Here is a 19,898-nt window from a genome sequence, read left to right on the forward strand (position 1 = left end):
CCGGGCGGGGAGGCCGGGCGGGGGGATGCGCCGGCGGCTGCGGAGACAAAGCCGCGCCCGGGAGGGACCGGCGGAGGCGGCGGGCGTGGGCGGCCGGGGCCGGGGATGCCCTCCGAGCAGAAGCCGGTATCTCCTCCAAACCGGGGCTTTCCAGCGGGGCTCGCAGCCCGGCCTGTGCGGGTGTTTGGGCGGTGAGGGGTGGGCGCTGTCATTTCCCCATCCCGGTTTGGAGGAGCCGCGCCGTGGCCGCCCGGGCCCGGTAGGCATCCCGCTCGCCTTCGGGGCCCCCCCCACCCCCGGTGGTACCCCGCGGGCTGGCAGCGCCCCAGGCTCGGGGATGTGACCGGGTGGTGGCCGTCCCCACCGCACCGGGCGTCCCCGTGGGGCTCCCGCTCAGGGAGGTGAGGTTTGGGAGCAGGGGGACAGGGGAGGGTTAGGCCGTGGGGTGAGGGGAAAGGAGGGGATTTTTAAGGTCAAGTGAGGACCAGGAGACGATGGAGGGGATGGAGGGGTTGTATGCAGGGGGGCAGGTCCCGGGAGAAGCCACAGGTTGGGTTGGTGCGAGTGACTGAGCGCGGTTTGGAGGTGGGAGACAGCCCTGCGGCCACGTGCAGGCACAGAGCAGCAGGAGCAGGGAGGTTTAAAGACCAAAAGTAGCGGTGGGGTGACCACAGGAAGCTGGTGTGGTGGAGCTGTGTGGGCTGACCGTGGGGCTGTGTGATGCTGCAGGAGCAGAAATAGTCCCTGGAGACAGGACCAGACCCTTCGGGGCCAAGGGGACCGTGCTGGGGACAGGATGTGTGGTGACTGTGGGTGCTGGAGCTGCCTTCGTGGCCCCCAACCAGAGAGACAGGCCCTCTCCTGGGGGAAGGAGCCCCTTTCCCTCTCCTGGCCCCTCTCCATGAGCACTTTGGTTTGGGAAAAATGCCCAACAAAACCTGAGGGGTGTCTGATCGACCAGCGCCGTTCCAGGGAAGGCGGTTGTTATCAGGTTTGGGGTGGTAATTTGGAGGAGGCTTCGCTTTCAGCTCAGCCCTAATGTCTCTTAAGTGGTGTTCACAAAGTGCAGGGCTGCTCTCGTTTCCTCTCTCTTGGCCATCGTGGGCTGGAGCTGTTGTTTCCAGGAGAGTTGGGAGCCACTTGGCAGCGCTGGGCAAAGGTGATGGTGATGCCCTGAGCTCATCCCGGCCTGTGCTCAACACCATCTCTGGAGCTTACACTCTTTTTTTTTTTTTTGGAATGCTCATTATATATTGCTTAAGCAGTATCAGGCTGTATCATCAAGATTATAAAAAATCTTGGTAAAGATATTTTTTTTGACTCCTATAGAAACCTGCCGCTGGGTTTGGTGCCATTACAATGCTACCAGCCTGGCTTTGCATTTTTCCCCCATTTTTTTCCACCCTGTATTGGATGGGCCAAGCAGTGCAGAAGGCTCTTCCGTTCACCCTGGGGGCAATGAAAAGCTTTGCTTGGGCACAGGGACCGAGCGTAGACGGGGACTGGATTGGGACTGTTTCCAGTATCTCATTATTTTGGGTGTCCTCGGACTTCTAGAGAAGCTGCTGAGAGATTTTTTTCCCATTAAAAGTCAGGCGGGGATGCATATGGTCTTTGTATACTACAGTGACTAATATATTTCTGGCAAGGTCTGCGCTCGCCTGTAGGAAGGGAAACTGTGATCGATGCCCCCGTTGCTGCAGATGACACTGCTCTTGGCACCAGCACTTCCACCGCTGACAGTGACCAGGGAAAACAAAATAGCCACTGGACTCTGCCCAGCGAGGGCCGATAACTGCCCCGCACACTGCCCCCAGTTAACTTTTAACTGCAGACCTTCGGTGTAGCAGGGGGAGGACCCTCTGCGAGTAAAGTCAGCCTTGGTTTAGGTGTTTTGTGTTCAATTTTGTTATGAACAGCTTTTTTTTTTTTGCAGTGCATGAGCTGGTCCCCATGGAAGGACGGGTGCAGGTGTTGTGGCTGTAGCTGCCACCAAGTCTTACTCCCTTGGGAGGGTCTGACCGTGACACAGAGTCTGGCCTTGCTGGAGGGAAGCCTGTTGGGGGAAGGGCAAACGCGTGGCAGCTGGTGGGATCTGGGGACACCATCCCATCGCCTGCCCTGCGCCTGGGTAGAGAAGCAGCTCCAGGGAAGGAAGGATGGGCCAATGCATCCGTACGCTGAGATTTAAATCTGTGCTGGCTCCCAGGTGTCATCCTCTGCGCCCCCAGAATCAGTTGGCATGTTCCCACCCGGAGGCGGAGGGACCAGGCAGGGCCCACACACTCACAGCAGAGCTGGGGCGGCGGGAGGGGGCTGTAAAAATCACTTCCCCCTCGCGGGGGCCGATTTCACTCCCATTTGTTTCCGCTGAAGCCACGTGGATGCTGAGCGAGAGGGAGAGCCGCTGCCAGGGTTTCACAGACCTCTTTTCATTTTAATATCCCTCTCCTTGCTGAATTAGATGTGAGACTGATTGCTTCGATAATCCTGCCGCAGCCGCTATGGGTTATATATGGATTGCAGCCAAAAGCCGTGCCGATAAATCATTCCTATACACCAGGCTGTTACATTTCCTGAGGATTTTGTGGGCATGTGCTGCTCCCTTTTACATAAGGATCTGCTTGAGTTTATACCAGAATGTGCTGCTTTTCCCTGGGCGAGGATCCGGGTGGGTTGCTGAAGCCAGAGTCCCCGGGCTGTATTTCCCCTTTTTGGGTTTATTCCCCCCATTCCAGCTCCTTTGGTTTTCCGTTTGGCTGGGAATAGGACTGTTCTCAGCCTCCTCGTGTCCTTATTCAGGAGAACCAACTGCGTTATCGTTAGTGGTTATCCCATGTCCTGTGGGCTTGTGTTCAGGATCCCACTTTTGGGTTTCTTTGGGGGAAGGTATCATCTCACAGGGCAGTTTCTGCAAAAACCCCGTGCTCAGCCCCTTTGCACACACGCAAAGGGAAAAAAACCCTCTGATTTTCCACCCTCGCTGATGTTACGATGGTGCTTGGATGACTTTTAGCCTGTTTACGGAGCCTGGGGGAAGCCTGCTCCAATTAATCAGCTTTGATATGTTTATCCTGGTCAAGCCAATTAACTCCCGCCGGCCAGGGCATGCTCTTCTCTCAAGTGTGGTGGAAACTTCATCACTGGATTTTGCTCTAGCCCGGCAAAGTTTAGCACGAACCTTTGGCAATTCAGATGCAGGAGATGCTCTTGGGGCAGGACGGGATGCCCAGCTCTGCTGTGCCACCGCCGGGGGCCGGTGCCGTGGCCGGCGACGTTCCTGGGGTGGTTTCATGCCGGGGCCACCCCGATGAGCTGCCTTTTTTGGTGCGGCCGCGGTGCACGGTGAGGGGAGAGGGCACAGCGTTCGGGATGGGCTCCGGCTTCGGGGGGGAACGGCTATTTATATGTGCCCGCTGGCGGGGTGCCCAAAGCAAGGCGGGCAAATGGCAACCAGCCTCGAGATGCATCCCCGCAGCTTCAGGACTAATCGGGGAGGTTTATTTGAATCCATTTTGGGAGTGCATTAAGACACGCTGCCTGTGGCTGCCAGCAGGACTGGAGGGAGGGGGGGTAAGTTTCACAGCCGTGATGCCCGAGACGTGGAACCCTGGCCGATGGCTCCTGGCTCTCTTGCCCAGCAAAGCCCCAGTCAGGAGCAGATTCAGCCCCATGAAACACGGCGTTTCTGAAATAGTTTGTCCTTGTTGCTGTTCGTTGGCTTATTTATAGCCCTCGCATCCCCTGCGCTTCCCTGCGCCTGGAAGCAGCGAGCGGTGCAGGGTCAGCTTTAGCTCCGGGCTGATCCCGCTCCAGCACAAAAAAAAAAAAAGCTCCGGTTTATAGATTTGTGTTGAAAACAGCAATTAGGCCATTGTGAAGCCTCGAGGAAAAAGGGGGAGAGGATTTGATTTCTGTACTTGACCCGTAATTTCTGCTGGGCTGATTCAGAGCGGTTGGGCTGTGGGTGCAGCACGGAAACTTCAATGGAGATGAGTGGAGCTAATTTTAACCGGCCGCCTCGTCGAGGTGTGGGAACCAGGCAGAAAACCGCCTCAAACCTTGTTCCTGCTTCTGGGCTGTTTGTTTCAGGATTTTTTTTTTTTTTTGCTTGCTTCTGCAGCAGCTCATTAACCTAGAAATTAAAAGCAGCATCGGTGTCGTGGCAGGGAAGAGCGATGGTTTACAACCAACCATTGAACTGCCCCGACTGCTGCAGGGCACCCAGAATGTGTGGATTACATCATTTTCTCCCCTTTTAAAATTATTATTTAATTATATATATATATATCTCTACATATTTTTACATCTTTGTTGCTAACAGAACTGTTTTCTCATTTATGCCAAGGTTCAGGAAAGTAATTTTTGCACAGAAGGCCATAGGGAACCTGGGGCGAAGAGGAGAAATCGCTGGCAATGACGGGCTGTGGGAGGAGGCAGTGAGCTGGGGGGGCTGATCCTGCACCCCACGCTTGGTAAGTCGGTCCCTGTGCCCCTGAACTGCTTCATTTGGGGGGTGTTTGGCAGAGATGTGCCCTCTCCAACTGCGCGACTGAGCAGTAGAGCAAGGAACCGAGCGATATTTATGTCAGCATAGTGCAGGGTCTGATCCTGTACCCAAAAACACCTCTTTTGGGGTATTTCTGTAGCGGAGATGGGGTTGATATTCCTGGAGGTGTTTTGATAAAGGGGGTGGAAGGAGCAGCTTGGGAGTTGAGGCTGGCCCTTCCTGGGCTCTGCCCTATGATGGGGTGGGTGCACGGCCCCAGTGCCATCCTGCACCGCTGCCCTTGGCTTTCCCATCCCCTCTGGGATGAACAAATTAATCTGTAGATTAACGACCGGCAGGAGGAAATTCCGCTTTCTGGGGGATCCCAGCTGAGCCTCCCTGTGTTTGCAGGCACGCTTCCCCGTCGCAGCGTGGCCGGGATGAGGCCGTTGGTCACACCATGCCATCATGCGTCCCCGGCAGCTCGCCCACCCCGTGGCCCCTCTGCCGTGACGGAGGCCGTGGCCACCGAGCACCCGGGGCACCACGGGACCCCCCGCCGCTGAGCCCCCACCGCCCCGGCATGGCCTCGCTCATCGTGGTGACTGAGTACGATGCGACGGGGACCATGAGCGAGGAGGAAGAGATGAATGTGTCCGGCAGCGAGGGTTTTGGGGACGGCCGGGAGCCCAGGGCGAAGCTGCACCTCTCCGGCCGAAAGCTCTCCCTGCAGGAGCGGTCGCAGCCTGCCCGCTCTCCTGGCAATGGCGACGGCGCCAACGAACGCTTCATCTACCCATCCCTCCCTTACTCTCCAGTGACATCCCCACACTCCTCCCCACGGCTGCCACGGCGGCCAACAGTGGAGTCCAACCGTGTGTCCATCACGGGACTGCAGGTGAGGGGGAGTCGTTGCTACTCCCACGGTTCTCCTGCCCCATTTCACCTAGTTTTCCCCCACCATGGCACTGCTTTTTGCTTGTTTTTTTGGGATAAAACCCCATGGCATATCCACAGATACATGGCAGGAGGTGGTGGGATGTCCTGGTCCATCTTTGTCTGTGGGGACAGCCCTCGGGGAGGTGGGACCCAGTGGCCCACCACATTTTATGCCTTTTGTAGATGCCGCCAGCTCTCACAGCTGTGTTTTGGGGGGAAGCAGCAGTGTGACACCATTTTTTTTTTCTCCCCCTTAAAAATATTTAAAAAAAAAAGAGAGACCCACTGAGATTTAAAGAGAAAAGGGCCCTTCCTGCCCCCAGCCTGCCAGCACTGAGGGAAAACAGGCAGCAAGCGGCTACTTTGCTCATAAGAAACAAAAATACTGGGTGCTGGGTCCCCCTGGGGCTTTCCCAGCTGCTGATCCCCACTGCCACCCGCCCGTCGTGCACCCTCGTTCTGTGTGAGCAGACAATATTGCCTGCCCGGCCGTTAACATTTGCAATTAGCTGTCTATAAACACAGTGACGCGTGGCTGGGCGGCTGGCGTTTATGGCTCAAGAATCAAAGCTGCCCGGGCAGAGCAGGGCAGGGGGAGAGTTCACAAGGAAAGTTTTTGCTGGAGATTTAAGAGCAGAGTAAACACGAGCGGTTTTGTGGCTCGTGTCAGACCCCCATCTCTCTCCCCACAGGACTGCGTGCAGCTCAACCAGTACAAGCTGAAGGATGAGATCGGGAAGGTGAGTGTTTGGCCAGGTTTGGGGTGGGATGGAGGGATTTGGGGTGGGAGGGTGCTGGGCTCGCTTTTGCTATCAAGCCAGTGAGATGCAATTTCCACCACTCAACCAGCTCCTTGCTGTGACACCGATCTCTTCCGAGTGGTGCCAATTGAACAGTATATATTTTTATAATTATTATTAATTTTCCCCATTCCCCCTTCCCTCCAACAAAATGGAGGATTTGGAATTTGAATGGAATTTGAACCTTTTCTTTGCTGGTGATGTGGTGCCAGAACGTACACCCTGCTACTCCCAGCATTGCCCATGATCCCAGTGGGGCCGGGTCTGCAGAACAGCCTGGAGACAAGTGTGGTGCTGTGGGGGTTTTTGGAACTGTCCCTAACTTGCCCCCCCCATTGCTGTGCCTCTCTCTAGGGCTCCTACGGGGTGGTGAAGCTGGCCTACAACGAGGATGACAACACCTACTATGTGAGTAGTATGTGGTCCCGGAGCCCACAGCAGGGCAGGTGGGATGGGGATGGATCCCCTCCCCTGACTCCCTGCCTGCCTCTGTGCTGACCCCATCCTGCCAGCCCCAGTTTATCCTTAATTTGCTCTAAATCCTACGGGTTTTTTTCTGCTCTTGCAGGCAATGAAGGTTCTTTCCAAAAAGAAGCTGATGAGACAGGCGGGCTTCCCCCGTAAGTGGCACAAAAGGTTTAGGGTGAGGGGTTATACACCTGGTATCAATACGGTCTGGGGGGTGACAGGATGGAGAGCAGCCCTGCTGAGAAGCACCTGTGGGTACTGGTGGATGAAAAGCTGGACATGAACCAGCAATGTGAGCTTGCCATCCAGAAGGCCAACTGTATCCTCGGTTGCATCAAAAGCAGCGTGGCCAGCAGGTTGAGGGAGGGGATTCTGCCCCTCTACTCTGCTCTGGTGAGACCCCAGAGTCTGGAGTTCTGCATCCAGCTCTGGGGCCTTCAGCTTAGGAAGGACATGGACCTGTCGGAACAGGTCCAGGGGAGGCCACAAAAATGGTGAGAGGGCTGGAGCACCTCTGCTATGAGGATAGGCTGAGAGACTTGGTGTTCAGCCTGGAGAAGAAAGGGCTCCAGGGAGACCTTATTGCAGTTGTTCAGTACTTAAAGGTGGCTTATAAGAAAAACAGCGACAGACTTTTTAGCAGGGCCTGTTGTGATAGGACAAGGGGTAATGGCTTTAAACTAAAAGAATAAAGATTTACACTAGGTATAAATGAGAATTTTTTTACGATGAGAGTGGAGAAACACTGGCCCAGGTTTACCACCCACAGAGGTGGTGGATGCTCCATCCCTGGAAACATTCCAGGTCAGGTTGGATGGGGCACTGAGCAACCTGATCTAGTTGAAGATGTCCCTGCTCATTGCAGAGGTGCTGGACTAGATGACCTTTAAAGATCCCTTCCCACCCAAACTATTCTATGATTCTATGCTTTGGGGACCCTGAGGGCTCGTTCCCTGACCAGACACCTTGTCTTTGCTTTTCCCATAGGCCGCCCACCGCCCCGCGGGGCCAAGGCTGCCTCCGAGGGCTGTCTGCAGCCCAGAGGGCCCATCGAGCAGGTCTACCAGGAGATTGCCATCCTGAAGAAGCTGGACCACCCTAATGTGGTGAAGCTGGTGGAGGTGAGTGCCAGCTGGCCGTGGGCCATGGCTGCCCCTTCCCAAAACCCACCCTGAGCGTGGGAGGAGCCTGGATGCTGCAGGGATGGGGCTACACATGTGCTTGGGTGGAAGGGAGCAACCACAGAGGGGGTGGGATGGCCATGGCAGGTCCTGATTATGGCAGACTCATGTTTTCCCTGGCTTAAAAGGGCTTTTATTGTCCTCCTCTCAAAAGAGGATTTTTTTTGTGGGAGGAGCCTGGATGCTGCAGGGATGGGGCTACACATGTGCTTGGGTGGAAGGGAGCAACCACAGAGGGGGTGGGATGGCCATGGCAGGTCCTGATTATGGCAGACTCATGTTTTCCCTGGCTTAAAAGGGCTTTTATTGTCCTCCTCTCAAAAGAGGATTTTTTTTTCTTCCCTGCCTGAAAAGGGAAATGTTGCTTCCATGGAGAAACAAGTGCTTATATGGGTTTTGGGGAGAAACTGATGGTTCTGCTGGTTCTGTGGTGCTGTCCTCCTACCCTCCACCCACTGACCATATTAAACGTTAAGTTAAGGATGTGCAGGCTGGAGTTTATTTGGCTTATGAGTCAGATGATGCTTCCTGTGTGTTTTAAATATTTACTTCCTTGAAGTACAGCTATATCTCTGTCCCTTTTTTTCTTTTTTTTCTTTTCCCACTCTTGGGTAGAAGGTGGGAGATTAGTAGACCACGCTAATGGTGCAGATAGTGCAGAATTGAGGTGGCTGCTAAGTAAAAAAATCACAGTGTTTAATTCGCAAAGTTTTTTGGTGCTGTTTAATTTCCTTTCCGCTTCTTTCGGCAGGTCCTGGATGACCCCAGTGAGGACCACCTCTACATGGGTAAGTGCCCACTGCCCTGTGTTGCTCATGGGGTGTCAGTGGGATGGGGGTTTGCCAGGGCAAAGGGTTACCGGGTTACCCCACATTTTGGATGGCTGTGTGTGGGGTTGGGTCCCTCCTCCAGTGCGGGTATAGGCCTGGATGTGCTGGAGGAGCAAATCCCCTCTAATTTTTGGAGCAAATGGGATCCAGTCTGGGTTCAGAAAGGAGACAGGAGTGCTTTATAGCACTTAATAGGCTTTAATTTGACATCAGGATGTGCTTTGCCATGAGAGGTACCAGCATTTATGTTCTCAGCCTTGAAGCTGGGCTGCTAGAAAGCAGCTTTATTTTTTTGGCTTCGAGAACAAGGCACGGGTTAATTATGCACTGGACAAATGAGCTCCTTCCCAACCTGTCTTGCAGACTGCAGGGGTTTGCTCGGTGTAAATACACATGTTTTTGGAGGAGGCATTTCTTTTCCATCATTTATGTTCAGCCTGTACTAGCAGAGGGGCGTGTGATGCCTTCATGGCCAAGTGCAGAGCTTTGCTCACAGCATGGACTTGCAGGCAAACTGGGGGTTTCAGGGTGCTGTGTGGAGGCTGTTTCATGATGCTGAAGCTGCAGCATTAAGAAGTTAGCTGGCAGCATCTTCTTAATTGAAGACAGAAGTGTGCAAAACAGCGTGTCTTCCATGAGATAGCACCTCTTATTTTTTTTAAAAAAAGATATTGTTTTCATAACTTTTGTCGTAGTTGGCAGCATCTTAATTGAAGACAGAAGCGTGCAAAACACCATGTCTTCCATGAGATGGTACCTCTTTTTTTTAAAAAAAAGATATTGTTTTCATAACTTTTGTCATCAAAATAGTTGGTTTTGTGCTGGGACTGTGCTTGCAGGAGCTCCAACGTGTAAGTGATCAGTAATCACCTTCTCTTTTGTGTTTCAGTGTTTGAACTGGTGAAGCAAGGGTGAGTATTGAATTCCAGATTTAAACCTACCAAAGCATGAATGTGACACGGGTTTGCCAGCTGAGGTGGGTGTGGGATGCAGAGGCGATGGGGAGGTTCATGGTGGGTCCCCAATGGGTTTGGGTAGTAGCATCTCCCCAACCCAGTTACAGTTCTGTACACCCCCATGTGCGCCTCCACTTTGGGCCATGTGCTGTCACTGGCTGGCAGCAAAGACTCTGGGACCTGTTTGGACACTGGGTTGGATGTTCTGGATGTGGAACAACCTCTGTTCTCTGTTACCTTCACAGGCCCGTGATGGAAATCCCAACCCTGAAACCTCTCAGTGAGGACCAGGCTCGGTTCTACTTCCAGGATCTGATCAAGGGCATTGAATACTGTGAGTGTCTGTGAAAAAAGGAAAGGATTTCTTATTTTTATTTTTTTTTAAACACCTGGGCCTGGAGTTGTACACTGCTGGTGTACAGTGCCATTTCCATTGCCCCTGCTACCGCACAGGGCTTTTGAAGCTGGGGCTGGTGGTGGTTAGCAGAAGGCTTAGAGCTGCATGGGGGCTTCGTGGCTCTTTTCCTGCTGCTGAATTGCTTGGTTTTTCCTTTGGCTGCAGTGCACTATCAAAAGATAATCCATCGGGATATTAAACCTTCCAACCTCCTCGTGGGGGAAGACGGACACGTCAAAATCGCTGATTTTGGAGTAAGCAACGAGTTCAAGGGAGCTGATGCCCTCTTAACCAACACAGTGGGCACCCCCGCCTTCATGGCACCAGAGACGCTCTCAGAAACCAGAAAAATCTTCTCTGGAAAGGTATTTTATAATAGCGATTTGAGAGTTTTTGGACTAATCTTCCTTGCACACACTGTCTGCTGCAGATCTAACCATGCTTTCTCCTCTCCACAGGCTTTGGATGTCTGGGCCATGGGGATCACGCTGTACTGCTTTGTGTTTGGGCAGGTAATGAGCTTGGTGGACAGGGGGGGTTTGATATCTGCCTCCCATGTGCTGGATACAGCCTGAACTCCTGTTCGAGCCTTGGGGAATTGCCAAGGAGAGATGGGGATGTGTGGGTGGAAATGGGAAACCTCTGCCTGTCCATGGGATGGGTGCAGAAAAAAGGCCCGTGTTTCTTTTTTTCCCTGGGGAAAAACATCTGTGCCTGGCCAGATTTTTTAGGAAAGGATCTGTTGTAGTAATGTGGTCATTTTTAATAAAATGTTGGGGTTTTTTTTGCATTTAAAAGAAGACATTGATATAATAGGAAACTTTTTTGTGTGTGTGTGTTTAAAAGAAGACATTGATATAATAGGAAACTTTCCGGTATTTCCCTAGAACTGACTCCTAGCTCTCCATCAAACCCTACAAGATCCCGATGCTCAACTGGCTGCCCCACTGCTGCTTCTTGAAGGAGGTCATTGCTTTTCTCATTGGTTTTTTTTTTTTTTTTTCCTTTGTGGTAGTGCCCTTTTATGGATGAAAGGATCCTGAGTTTACACAATAAAATCAAGACCCAAACGTTGGAGTTCCCAGACCAGTAAGTACCCAAACCCCCAACCCTTTGCCCTTATTTTAAAGCTCTTCTGAGCCATTTCTCAGGTGCTGCCTGGGTGGGCCTGGCCCTCGGCCCTGGAAAACTTCCTTTGTGTTAAATGTGAAGGCAACATCTCTTGATTTGCAGTTGATGAAGAAGGAGTGACTGAAGGGAGGGAACAGATTAACCTCTGCAGTTGCTGCCTGTTGGGTTTTAGCTTGGTTGGAGTTGGTGTCAGGCTCTTCCAGCCCCATATGCCTGGGATCACAGTTCAGATTGCCCAAAAAGGGGATATTTTGCTTCTCCGGGGGTATTTGGGAAGGAAGGGCTGTCTGGCACCTGAGTGCACGAGTACCCAGAGCTGCATCCCTGCCAGGGCTGGGGTCCAGCCCCAGTTTGTCTGGGAAGGCCCTTGACAGCTGGCTCTGGGGTGAAGAAGGGAGCTGGACAGCTTGACAGCTGGCTCTGGGGTGAAGAAGGGAGGCAGCATCCACCCCCTTCCCCATCTCATCTCCCCTCTCCTTTCCCCAGGCCAGAAGTTACAGACTTCTTGAAGGATTTGATTACACGGATGCTGGATAAAAATCCCGAATCTAGGATTTCGGTCCCAGAAATCAAGGTACTGACCCAGCTCCCTGGTGGTGGCTGTGGCTTCACTTCTGTTGGGTTCTCCTTGCTTGGATTTTTTTTGGGAGTCAGTTTGATCGTGCCAGGCTAGGTCCTCCCTCTGTGCCCAGGGCCCCTGGGTAGGTAAGTCCTAGCTCCTTCCCCTGCTCCGGGACCTACTCAGCTTTGGGACCTTTGGTACCTACAGAAGTGACAGGCAAAAGGAAATCCCCTGAGTACAGTATTTCCTCTGCTACCAGGAAAGTACTGGGCAACAGCCTTTCGCAGGAGATTTCTGGTCCTCTGCCCCTGCAGGAGCCTGGAAGGGGCGAGAAGCTGAGAAAATGGAGACTAAGGTAGGGGGAAAGGATTGCGGGGGAATTGCTGGACTGTTTTATGCTCCTCCTGCAGCCGCCCAGGATGCCAGGTGTGTGGGCAAGGAGAAAGAGGGGTTTCTGCCTTCTGTCGTGGATTAATTCAGGTCCAAGACTAGAGCTCGGTGGGTCTCCCCATCACTACTGCTCATACGTATGGTCTGGAATAAATCGCTCCTGCCTCTTGGTGCTCTGTCATCCATAAGATGAGAATGAAAGTAGGTCTTTTTTCCTAAAACCTGCTGAAATGCCCAGTGCTGTAGGTCACCAAGGATATTTCTCGGTTGGGTAGATGGGGCCAGCGTTGGCTCTGGATGAGCCACACCATGGCATTTTCTGCTCCAAGCTGAGCTGTTCCCAGTGGCACCAGGATGAGCTGGTGAGATGCACATCTCTCCCCTCCTCCCTGGTATCTCAGGAGCACGTAGGGGCCATAGCTTGGGTGAGGAGATGCGTTTGCCAGGCTGGTGGTGTTTGAGTTACGAAAAAGAGGAAATCATTCCTGACAGGCTGTGTTATTCATTGAAGTTGCACCCTTGGGTCACCAAGAACGGAGCGGAGCTGCTGCCCACGGAGGATGAGAACTGCACCCTCGTCGAGGTGACGGAGGAGGAGGTGGAGAATTCGGTCAAGCACATCCCCAGCCTGGCCACCGTGGTGAGTACGGGGGAGGTGATGGTCTCTGGGCACACACCGGGGTCCGTGCTGCCTCCTGGGGTGGTCCCAGGCAGCCAGAGGTTGATGCTGAAGGGCAAAAGCTTTGGGCAGGATTAGAGCAAAGAGCTTCCCTCGCTCAGAAACAAGTGCTTCAAGACGGAGTCTCAGCATCTCGCTGGAGGCGGCCGTACCCCGCAGTGTGGGGGAGTATTTCAGAGCGGTCCCAAAGGGAATTGTCAGCGGGTTGCCAGTCTCCACGCTGGAGCTGGCTGCCTAAATATTGCTGTATTTGCTCAGGGCAAAAGAGCATCTGGTCCAGGACCTGCCCATGGCCAGGAGTGAGTGTTTTGGCCGGGCACAAGGAGCTCCTGTCCTGCTTTGCCCGTCTGGCCGTAGGGACTGTGGGATCTTCCCAGGATGGAGATTTTATCTGGGCCACGGCGTGCGCCAGCCCCCGCCTGGAGCTATTCTTGGGGAATTCATCTCATCTCTTTTCAAGCTCATATTTTTATTCTCTGCAACCCACTGAGGTGGTGAGAACCACAGCGTAACCCTGCCCTGTGTGGAAAGTGAAATCCTTTTGGGTTTTGAACCTAATGATTGCTTTGGGTGCCCGCTAGCCCCTGTGCTAAGAGAAACAGCGAGCAACCATTTGCACTTCCCTGGCGTGGTGTTATCTCCTGTAGACACCCAGGCTGTGATTTTTTTGAAGTACAGGTCTCCCTTTGAAGCCCCTTTTCCATCTTGTGGCTGTGCCCACGTCTGGTTCCATTTCTGGAGCTCTCTCCTGCTTCCATACCCTGCAGAAGTCTTTTCAGCTGCAGATACGTTAATACGCAAATGTGCCTTGTGCTGCTCAAGGTGAAAAAACAGATCTTGTTCTAGGGAAATCACCATTGATGAGGGGGTTTCCCCCCTTCCTCGTGTTTGGAGGTGACTCGCTGTGGTGCAGGGAGGGTGGCTCAGTGTTCCCAGCCCTGTTGAAAATCCAGGTGTGTTTAGCACAGCTCCGGGCAAATGAGGTTTTACTGCAACTCCTGCCTCTTGAATAACACACCGCCTCCAGGCAGACCTTGTATTTTCCCATTTGCATTTGTTATTCAAAATTGCCCTCCGGTGCCTGATCTTTGCGCATCCAACTGCAGGAGATAACGCTCCAGTACAAGATTCATGTGGCTTTGACTCTCATGTAAAATTCTTTCCCCCACGGGACCCTGCTGGCGTGTGCCTTTCAGGCGTGTAGGGGCCCTCGGTGCAGTGTGGTGAGCAGATAAATAGGGCACAGAGGGACAAGAGGCAATCCCAAATGAATCCAGGTGCTCCCCGAGCAGGATGCACACGCCAAGGCAAGGGTCTGGTGCTGCTCACATTGTTCTCGGCTCCCACCAGCAAAATAATTTGGGGGATGCCTGGGTAGAACCCTGACGCCCACTCTGTTCTCAGCAGGCTCTGATTGCAGCCAGCGCTGGGTAACTTTGTGTTTTTCAGCCAAAACTAGACAGACAGCCAGTTTTTCTGCTTGGTTTTGGTAAACATTAAGGCAAAATTGTGCTGGTTCCTTCCTTCCCCTTCCCCTTTCCTTTTCTAATTAATTCTTCTGCCAGGTAATCTCAGGGAACTGGGAATTTGCAGGTACCAGATGCAGTAATCAGTAAAACCTACACCTAACACAGGGTAACTTTGTGCTTTTCAGCCAAAACTAGACAGACGGCCAGTTTTTCTGCTTGGTTTTGGTAAACATGAAGGCAAAATTGTGCTGGTTCCTTCCTTCCCCTTTCCTTTTCTAATTAATTCTTCTGCCAGGTAATCTCAGGGAACTGGGAATTTGCAGGTACCAGATGCAGTAATCAGTAAAACCTACACCTAGGGGGAGAAAATTTTCCCAGACTTTGCTCTCCTTTCCAGCCTCTCACACCTCGTCTGGCTCGTCTGCGTGCTGGGTTGTTGCACTGTGGGTTTCGGACAAGGACACAGTTCCTTTATTTAGCAGCTGGAGACTTGCATACATGCTTCCTTCTGGGTGGTTCTTTTTTTTTTTTTGAAAAAAAAAAGAGAACTTTGACACTAGTTTTCTTAATTACCTGGGCACGAGAGTTGGGTGTTCCTGTTGCTCTTGAATGAAAGGAAAGCAGTAGCACCCCTCATGAGCTCCAATCTGGTCTTGCAGATCTTGGTTAAAACGATGATCCGGAAGCGATCCTTTGGGAACCCGTTCGAGGGGAGCAGGAGAGAGGAGCGGTCGTTGTCTGCCCCTGGGAACCTGCTGCCGTAAGTGTCATCGTGGCCCGGAAGGAGATTTGCAGCTTGTCTTGTGCTCTGGAAATCACTGCAAAACACAGGAGGAGAATTTGAGGAGCTGGGCTTTGATACCTTTCATGTGGGGCCATTCTCAGCCTGGAGAAGAGGAGGCTGAGGGGAGACCTTATTGCTCTCTACAACTCCCTGAAAGGAGGGTGTAGAGAGGTGGGGGCCGGTCTCTTTCCTCACGTCCAAGGTGACAGGACGAGAGGAAATGGCCTCAAGTTGTGCCAGGGGAGGTTCAAGCTGGATATTAGGAAAAATTTTTTCACTGAAAGGGGTATCAGGCATTGGAATGGGCTGCCCAGGGAGGTGGTTGAGGCACCATCCCTGCAGGTGTTCAAAAGACGGGTTGATGAAGTGCTGGGAGGTATGGTTTAGTGATGATGCTCCTTGTTTGTTGTGTGGGTGTCTATTTTTGTCAGTTAGGTTGACGGTTGGACAAGATGATCTTTAAGGTCCCTTCCAACCTAGAAGATTCTGTGATTCTGTGACTTGGACCTTCACACACCCACTTTCTGACCCATAACCACTTTGTGGGATGATTTTTGTGATACGGCATATCCAGCCCCTCCAATGGGCTGAAAAACATCTTTATATGCCACTTCCAGCCTGTTACAGGGAAGCTGGGGGGAGATGACATGTACTCAGGGTCCCAAAGGTGGGAAAGGGGCAGATGCTGGTGTCTCATTGTCTGCTTTGCTTTTTTCTGAGTCGCTCAGCAACTGTTTTATTTTCTCTTAAAGCAGGAAACAAGGCAGCGAAGATAACCTGAAATGCAACGACTTGCCCGACGTGGGAGAGGAGGAACTTCTTTCGTGAGCATCGACTTTATGGTTCTGTTCAGCAGCTTGGTCTGGGGCACGTGACTAACGTGTGCAGCTGAGGATGAGTGATGATAACAGAGCCTACACCAAACACAGCATGACATGGCGCTATTTCAGTATAATGCTGGATGTAGAGCTTACACAGCAGCATGTTATAAGACATCCGACTACTTGTCATAAACATTGAACATCTCCGATCGCTCGGAACTGCTGACTTCTCCTGGGAAAGGTGCTGGCTGATAGCAGGGAGGTGAGCCATCGTGTTGAGCAGCAACAGTGCTTTGCAAAAAAAAAAAAAACCAAACCCAAAACAAAAAAGCAGTCAAACAAAAATGCATTTGGAACTGCTTTTACCTGGTTTTAATGCCAAATAATTTCCAGGGACCAAGGCCAGCATCCCAGGGGTGTTGCTTGCCCATCGCGCAGTCAGTGGGCACACAGAGAAGGGCGAAGCTTTTGCCAAGTGGCAAAAAACAACAGTTAAAAAAAAACTACACGTGCGCACTTTGAGAGTTCACGACCTGCCGGAAATGTTGTTGCATCTGTTTCTCGTCGTTCTGGTTTGTTTTTAATCGACACCTTTTTAACTGCATGGGAACAAAGCAAAAACCCACCTTTTCAGCTTTTTAAAGAATGCCTGCCTTTGTGAGCCAAGTTGTATTAAACAGCATCTTCGGGGCGTTCAGAAAGTGAGCTTAATTACCTCCTAAGGTAATTAACGCCTTTCCTAAGGTCTTGGTGTGACTAGGACTTGGTAAGTTCAGTATTCAGTGTATGAAAGGAAAAGGTATTTAAGGGCTTAAGTTCAGTCTGAACTATTTTTGCTGCAGACATAGGAGTGAAAGGTGGCGTTTAGCTGAATGTTTGAACAGCAGAGGAAGCACTAACTACAGTTTGTTTCTATACCTTTTACTTGAGCTAGGTAGATATATTATTAAATATAAAATTCAGGGTAAAATCCTTCACTTCCATGTACATTACATGGTTTACTACAATTAAAAATAATACAACTTATGCTATTTTTTAAGTATAGATTTAGGGCTCGCTTAGAATTTAAGATCTTAATGAAATACTTAGATTAGCTAGTAATTTTCAAAGAAACTTTTGTTTTCCAAACTCTTAATCTGGATTTTGGGGCCAATGCTATGTATTTTTTGCAAGTTCGTTACGAGTAATTTGTGAATGCCTGTGGATCAGAGGCTTGTTAGTAAATTAAGTGTATACCTAATTCATGGGTTGTTTCTTATGAAGAGCTCTTTCACCTTCAGTCAGATTACTCTGATTATTTTGTGGTGCTTGTAAAAAAATAATAATCTGTTGTGTGGTGGGAGAGACTCTGGTGTCCAGACTCACTTTCCCAAGTTCTCTGTGCTCGGACAAAGCTGGGTAAGGGCAGAGTGTGGGTGAGCTGGAGAAGAGTCAGGGTTTGCTTGAGGAAAGGGGTCACGGTAAGTAGAGTTGTTTTTAGGATGGAGCAAGGGACAGACAGGGAAAAGGTGTGACCTCTCCTCTTCTCTTCTTAGTCCGATGTGGTTGTGTGACCTTGAATGAGGGATTTAAAACAATGGTGTCCTTGAAAGAGGGGGAGGATTTCAATGTCCCAAGCACGTAAGGGACCCCTAAGGTGTAATTCTTCGCCCTAAGAAGGCACTAAGAGACCCAAGTATTTTGGTTAACGGTCAGATCTCTGCCTGCTAACTCTGGGTCAGGGTGCCCTGCCTTTAGGAAGTGACTGTCCCCTTGTCTTCCTTGATTTTGGGCACTGCAAGCAGCAGTGTGGCGAGGTCCTTGGTCCTGCTGCACTCAGACCTGGCCCGGTAATTCCTGCTTAGGATGGGTCTTTGTTAAAGCCAGTGCAGCGTTACCAAGAGTGCAGGTGCCTAGACACACCGTCCCTTACATCTGCTGATCACTTGAAGAAATGCTCCCTCTAAATTGCAATTTATTACCGAAACATTGCACTGCTGGCCCCTCTCTGAAGCCAGTGATGATGGTTCATGGTTTAGGAGCAGTATTACAGAGTTTGGAGCCATAAGACACGCACTGTTCTCCTGTTTTAGCCCGAGGCTATGCCAAAGCCCTGCAGCATCAGCTACAGGAAACACCAAACAGGTAACTTGGGTACCAGCACCAGTGCAGCTGCCTGCTCCCCCTTTCCTAAACAGGACTATTCATTGTGGAAATGCGTGTGAGTGGGCAGCTGGGCTCTCTAACCTTGTAAATGGACTTGTTCTGCCAAAAAAAAGGAAAGGGAGAAAAAAAAAAAAAAAAAGAGGGATCTGATTATTTATAGCTGTTGCGTAGTAACGTGTGTGGTGTGTTTTGTTCCAGGTGAGGTGTAGAGATGCTCTGTGCTGCGTATCTGGGGTTTGTGATGTGTCGGGTGCCTAGTGAGACAGTTTACATTGACCAAACAGGCTTGGCCAGGTGCAACACAGCTTCTAAGCAGAATAAGCTGTACTGGTTCCTCCATGCCCAGCCACACAGTTCCTGGGCCTCAGATATCCCCATAGATCAGTGTCTTATGGCCAGCAGGGGCTTGGTTCCTAAGGATCCAGAAGCTCAGAGCTTCCTTAAGGCGCTCTCCAAGATGCTTGTCTCCGAGTGCCAGCTCCTGTAGGGCTGCAGCCAAATGCACGTTTCTGAAAGAAACTCAATTGTAGGTTTTTCTTTCTTTTTTTTCTTGTTGAGTAGTTCTGTGGAAAGCATAAAAGCTTGGCTGTGTGAGGAAGAGCTATCAAACTGCATGACCTGTTAGAGAAGCTGTACTGTACATATATATATATATATAAAAATTTGCTCAGTTCCCTAGCGGCTGTTCCTTAGTAGTAAAGCTAGCTTTTCTCTTATAGTGAGGTAAACATTTTGCTTGTGCCTTGGAACTGGGCTGTAGCTTGATTTCCCCAACTCCCTTCCTTTCAAGCAAGCCCAGTGCTGACTGTAGGCTTAATGCTGGGTACTAAGCCTTTTTGGCTCTGAAAGCACACAGGAAAGTGCTAAGGGGAAACCAGGCCTCTTGTCTCGAGTAGTTTTTCTTGGTGGTCCCCTCTTACCTATCAGGCAATTGATCTGTTTCTTTTCTAAGGTCCTGAACTATTGCTGATTTTTATACTGTTTGTTTAATGACCGAGGCTTGTGTTTCATTCCTACCCCTTTATTATGCATTTAACTTTATCAGGTGTATCAAGTTTAAATACTGTGTATTTACCACTTTTAAATTATATTACCTAAGAAGAAAAAAAAAAACCTAAGTGTTTTTCCACACAGCTGTTCGAGCATCTCTGTACAAGTTGAAATAAATGACATGCAACTGAATCCAGAGTTAAGTTGATAAAGTGGAAACATTATCCTGTTTGACTGGTCTTTATCAAGCTGTGAGAGTGTGCTTGTTGGAAGAGGAGTCTGAAAGCACCTTCCTCTGTTAGTCAACTCTGGTGCTTTACCATTACAAGGGATCTCAGGCTGGGATGAGACCAGAGTGGCTTTAGCCATTGCATAACCCAACCTGAGCCATTCACCTGCACAGACTGGAGCCCCAATTCCTAGAAAGGCACCATTTGAGTTGGGACACTCAGCTTAGAGCTCAGCAGCAGGCAAATAAAGAAGAAAACAAGATGCTAACGCTGTAGCAAACCCACCATGCTGCTGGAAGAAGGCAGCAAATCCCCAGCCAGGATGCTGAAGGTATGGAATACATCCTAGGGCTCTGTAACATTAGAGAAAGGTTCAGAGAAAGGGAAAAGCTGGATCACTACAGATGTTCAAGGCCATGCAAAGCTAAAAGCTGACAAATTCACTTAAATTGTCTAAACCCATTAAATGCAGCAGCCCAGATACAGGTCTGGGGGCGGTGGTGAAAAGCACAGGAGATGTGCCAGGGAACAACAGCTATGTTCTTCTGAGCAGTTGGTACCAGTGTTTGGCTAAGACCATGCTAAATTAACCTGCCCTGGCCTCCAGCTTTGAAGTCTCCTCCCTTGGATAGGGTTT

The 19,898-nt window shown here is 50.9% G+C and overlaps 1 protein-coding gene across 3 annotated transcripts in view; it reads left to right on the forward strand.

The window, feature by feature from the left end:
- Nucleotides 1-19,227, forward strand: part of CAMKK2 (calcium/calmodulin-dependent protein kinase kinase 2, beta) — a 19,760-nt gene extending 533 nt beyond the window's left edge. The window contains exons 2-18 of one of the 3 annotated variants that reach the window (XM_014962141.1): nucleotides 4,349-4,475; nucleotides 4,901-5,387; nucleotides 6,121-6,168; nucleotides 6,583-6,636; nucleotides 6,797-6,848; nucleotides 7,684-7,817; nucleotides 8,629-8,665; nucleotides 9,597-9,618; nucleotides 9,909-9,997; nucleotides 10,226-10,425; nucleotides 10,519-10,572; nucleotides 11,076-11,149; nucleotides 11,678-11,765; nucleotides 12,013-12,108; nucleotides 12,655-12,783; nucleotides 14,951-15,051; nucleotides 15,831-19,227. In XM_014962141.1, the coding sequence (XP_014817627.1) occupies nucleotides 4,950-5,387; nucleotides 6,121-6,168; nucleotides 6,583-6,636; nucleotides 6,797-6,848; nucleotides 7,684-7,817; nucleotides 8,629-8,665; nucleotides 9,597-9,618; nucleotides 9,909-9,997; nucleotides 10,226-10,425; nucleotides 10,519-10,572; nucleotides 11,076-11,149; nucleotides 11,678-11,765; nucleotides 12,013-12,108; nucleotides 12,655-12,783; nucleotides 14,951-15,051; nucleotides 15,831-15,903 (1,689 nt within the window). In that variant the 5' untranslated portion in view covers nucleotides 4,349-4,475; nucleotides 4,901-4,949 and the 3' untranslated portion in view covers nucleotides 15,904-19,227. Of the gene's footprint in view, nucleotides 1-4,348; nucleotides 4,476-4,900; nucleotides 5,388-6,120; nucleotides 6,169-6,582; nucleotides 6,637-6,796; nucleotides 6,849-7,683; nucleotides 7,818-8,628; nucleotides 8,666-9,596; nucleotides 9,619-9,908; nucleotides 9,998-10,225; nucleotides 10,426-10,518; nucleotides 10,573-11,075; nucleotides 11,150-11,677; nucleotides 11,766-12,012; nucleotides 12,109-12,654; nucleotides 12,784-14,950; nucleotides 15,052-15,827 lie in introns of all 3 variants that reach the window. The other 2 variants (XM_014962126.1, XM_014962132.1) reach the window with 2 other exon arrangements.
- Nucleotides 19,228-19,898: the final 671 nt, after the last annotated feature.

Source organism: Calidris pugnax, unplaced genomic scaffold (assembly GCF_001431845.1).
Source record: "Calidris pugnax isolate Ruff unplaced genomic scaffold, ASM143184v1 scaffold32, whole genome shotgun sequence".
Taxonomy (NCBI): domain Eukaryota; kingdom Metazoa; phylum Chordata; class Aves; order Charadriiformes; family Scolopacidae; genus Calidris; species Calidris pugnax.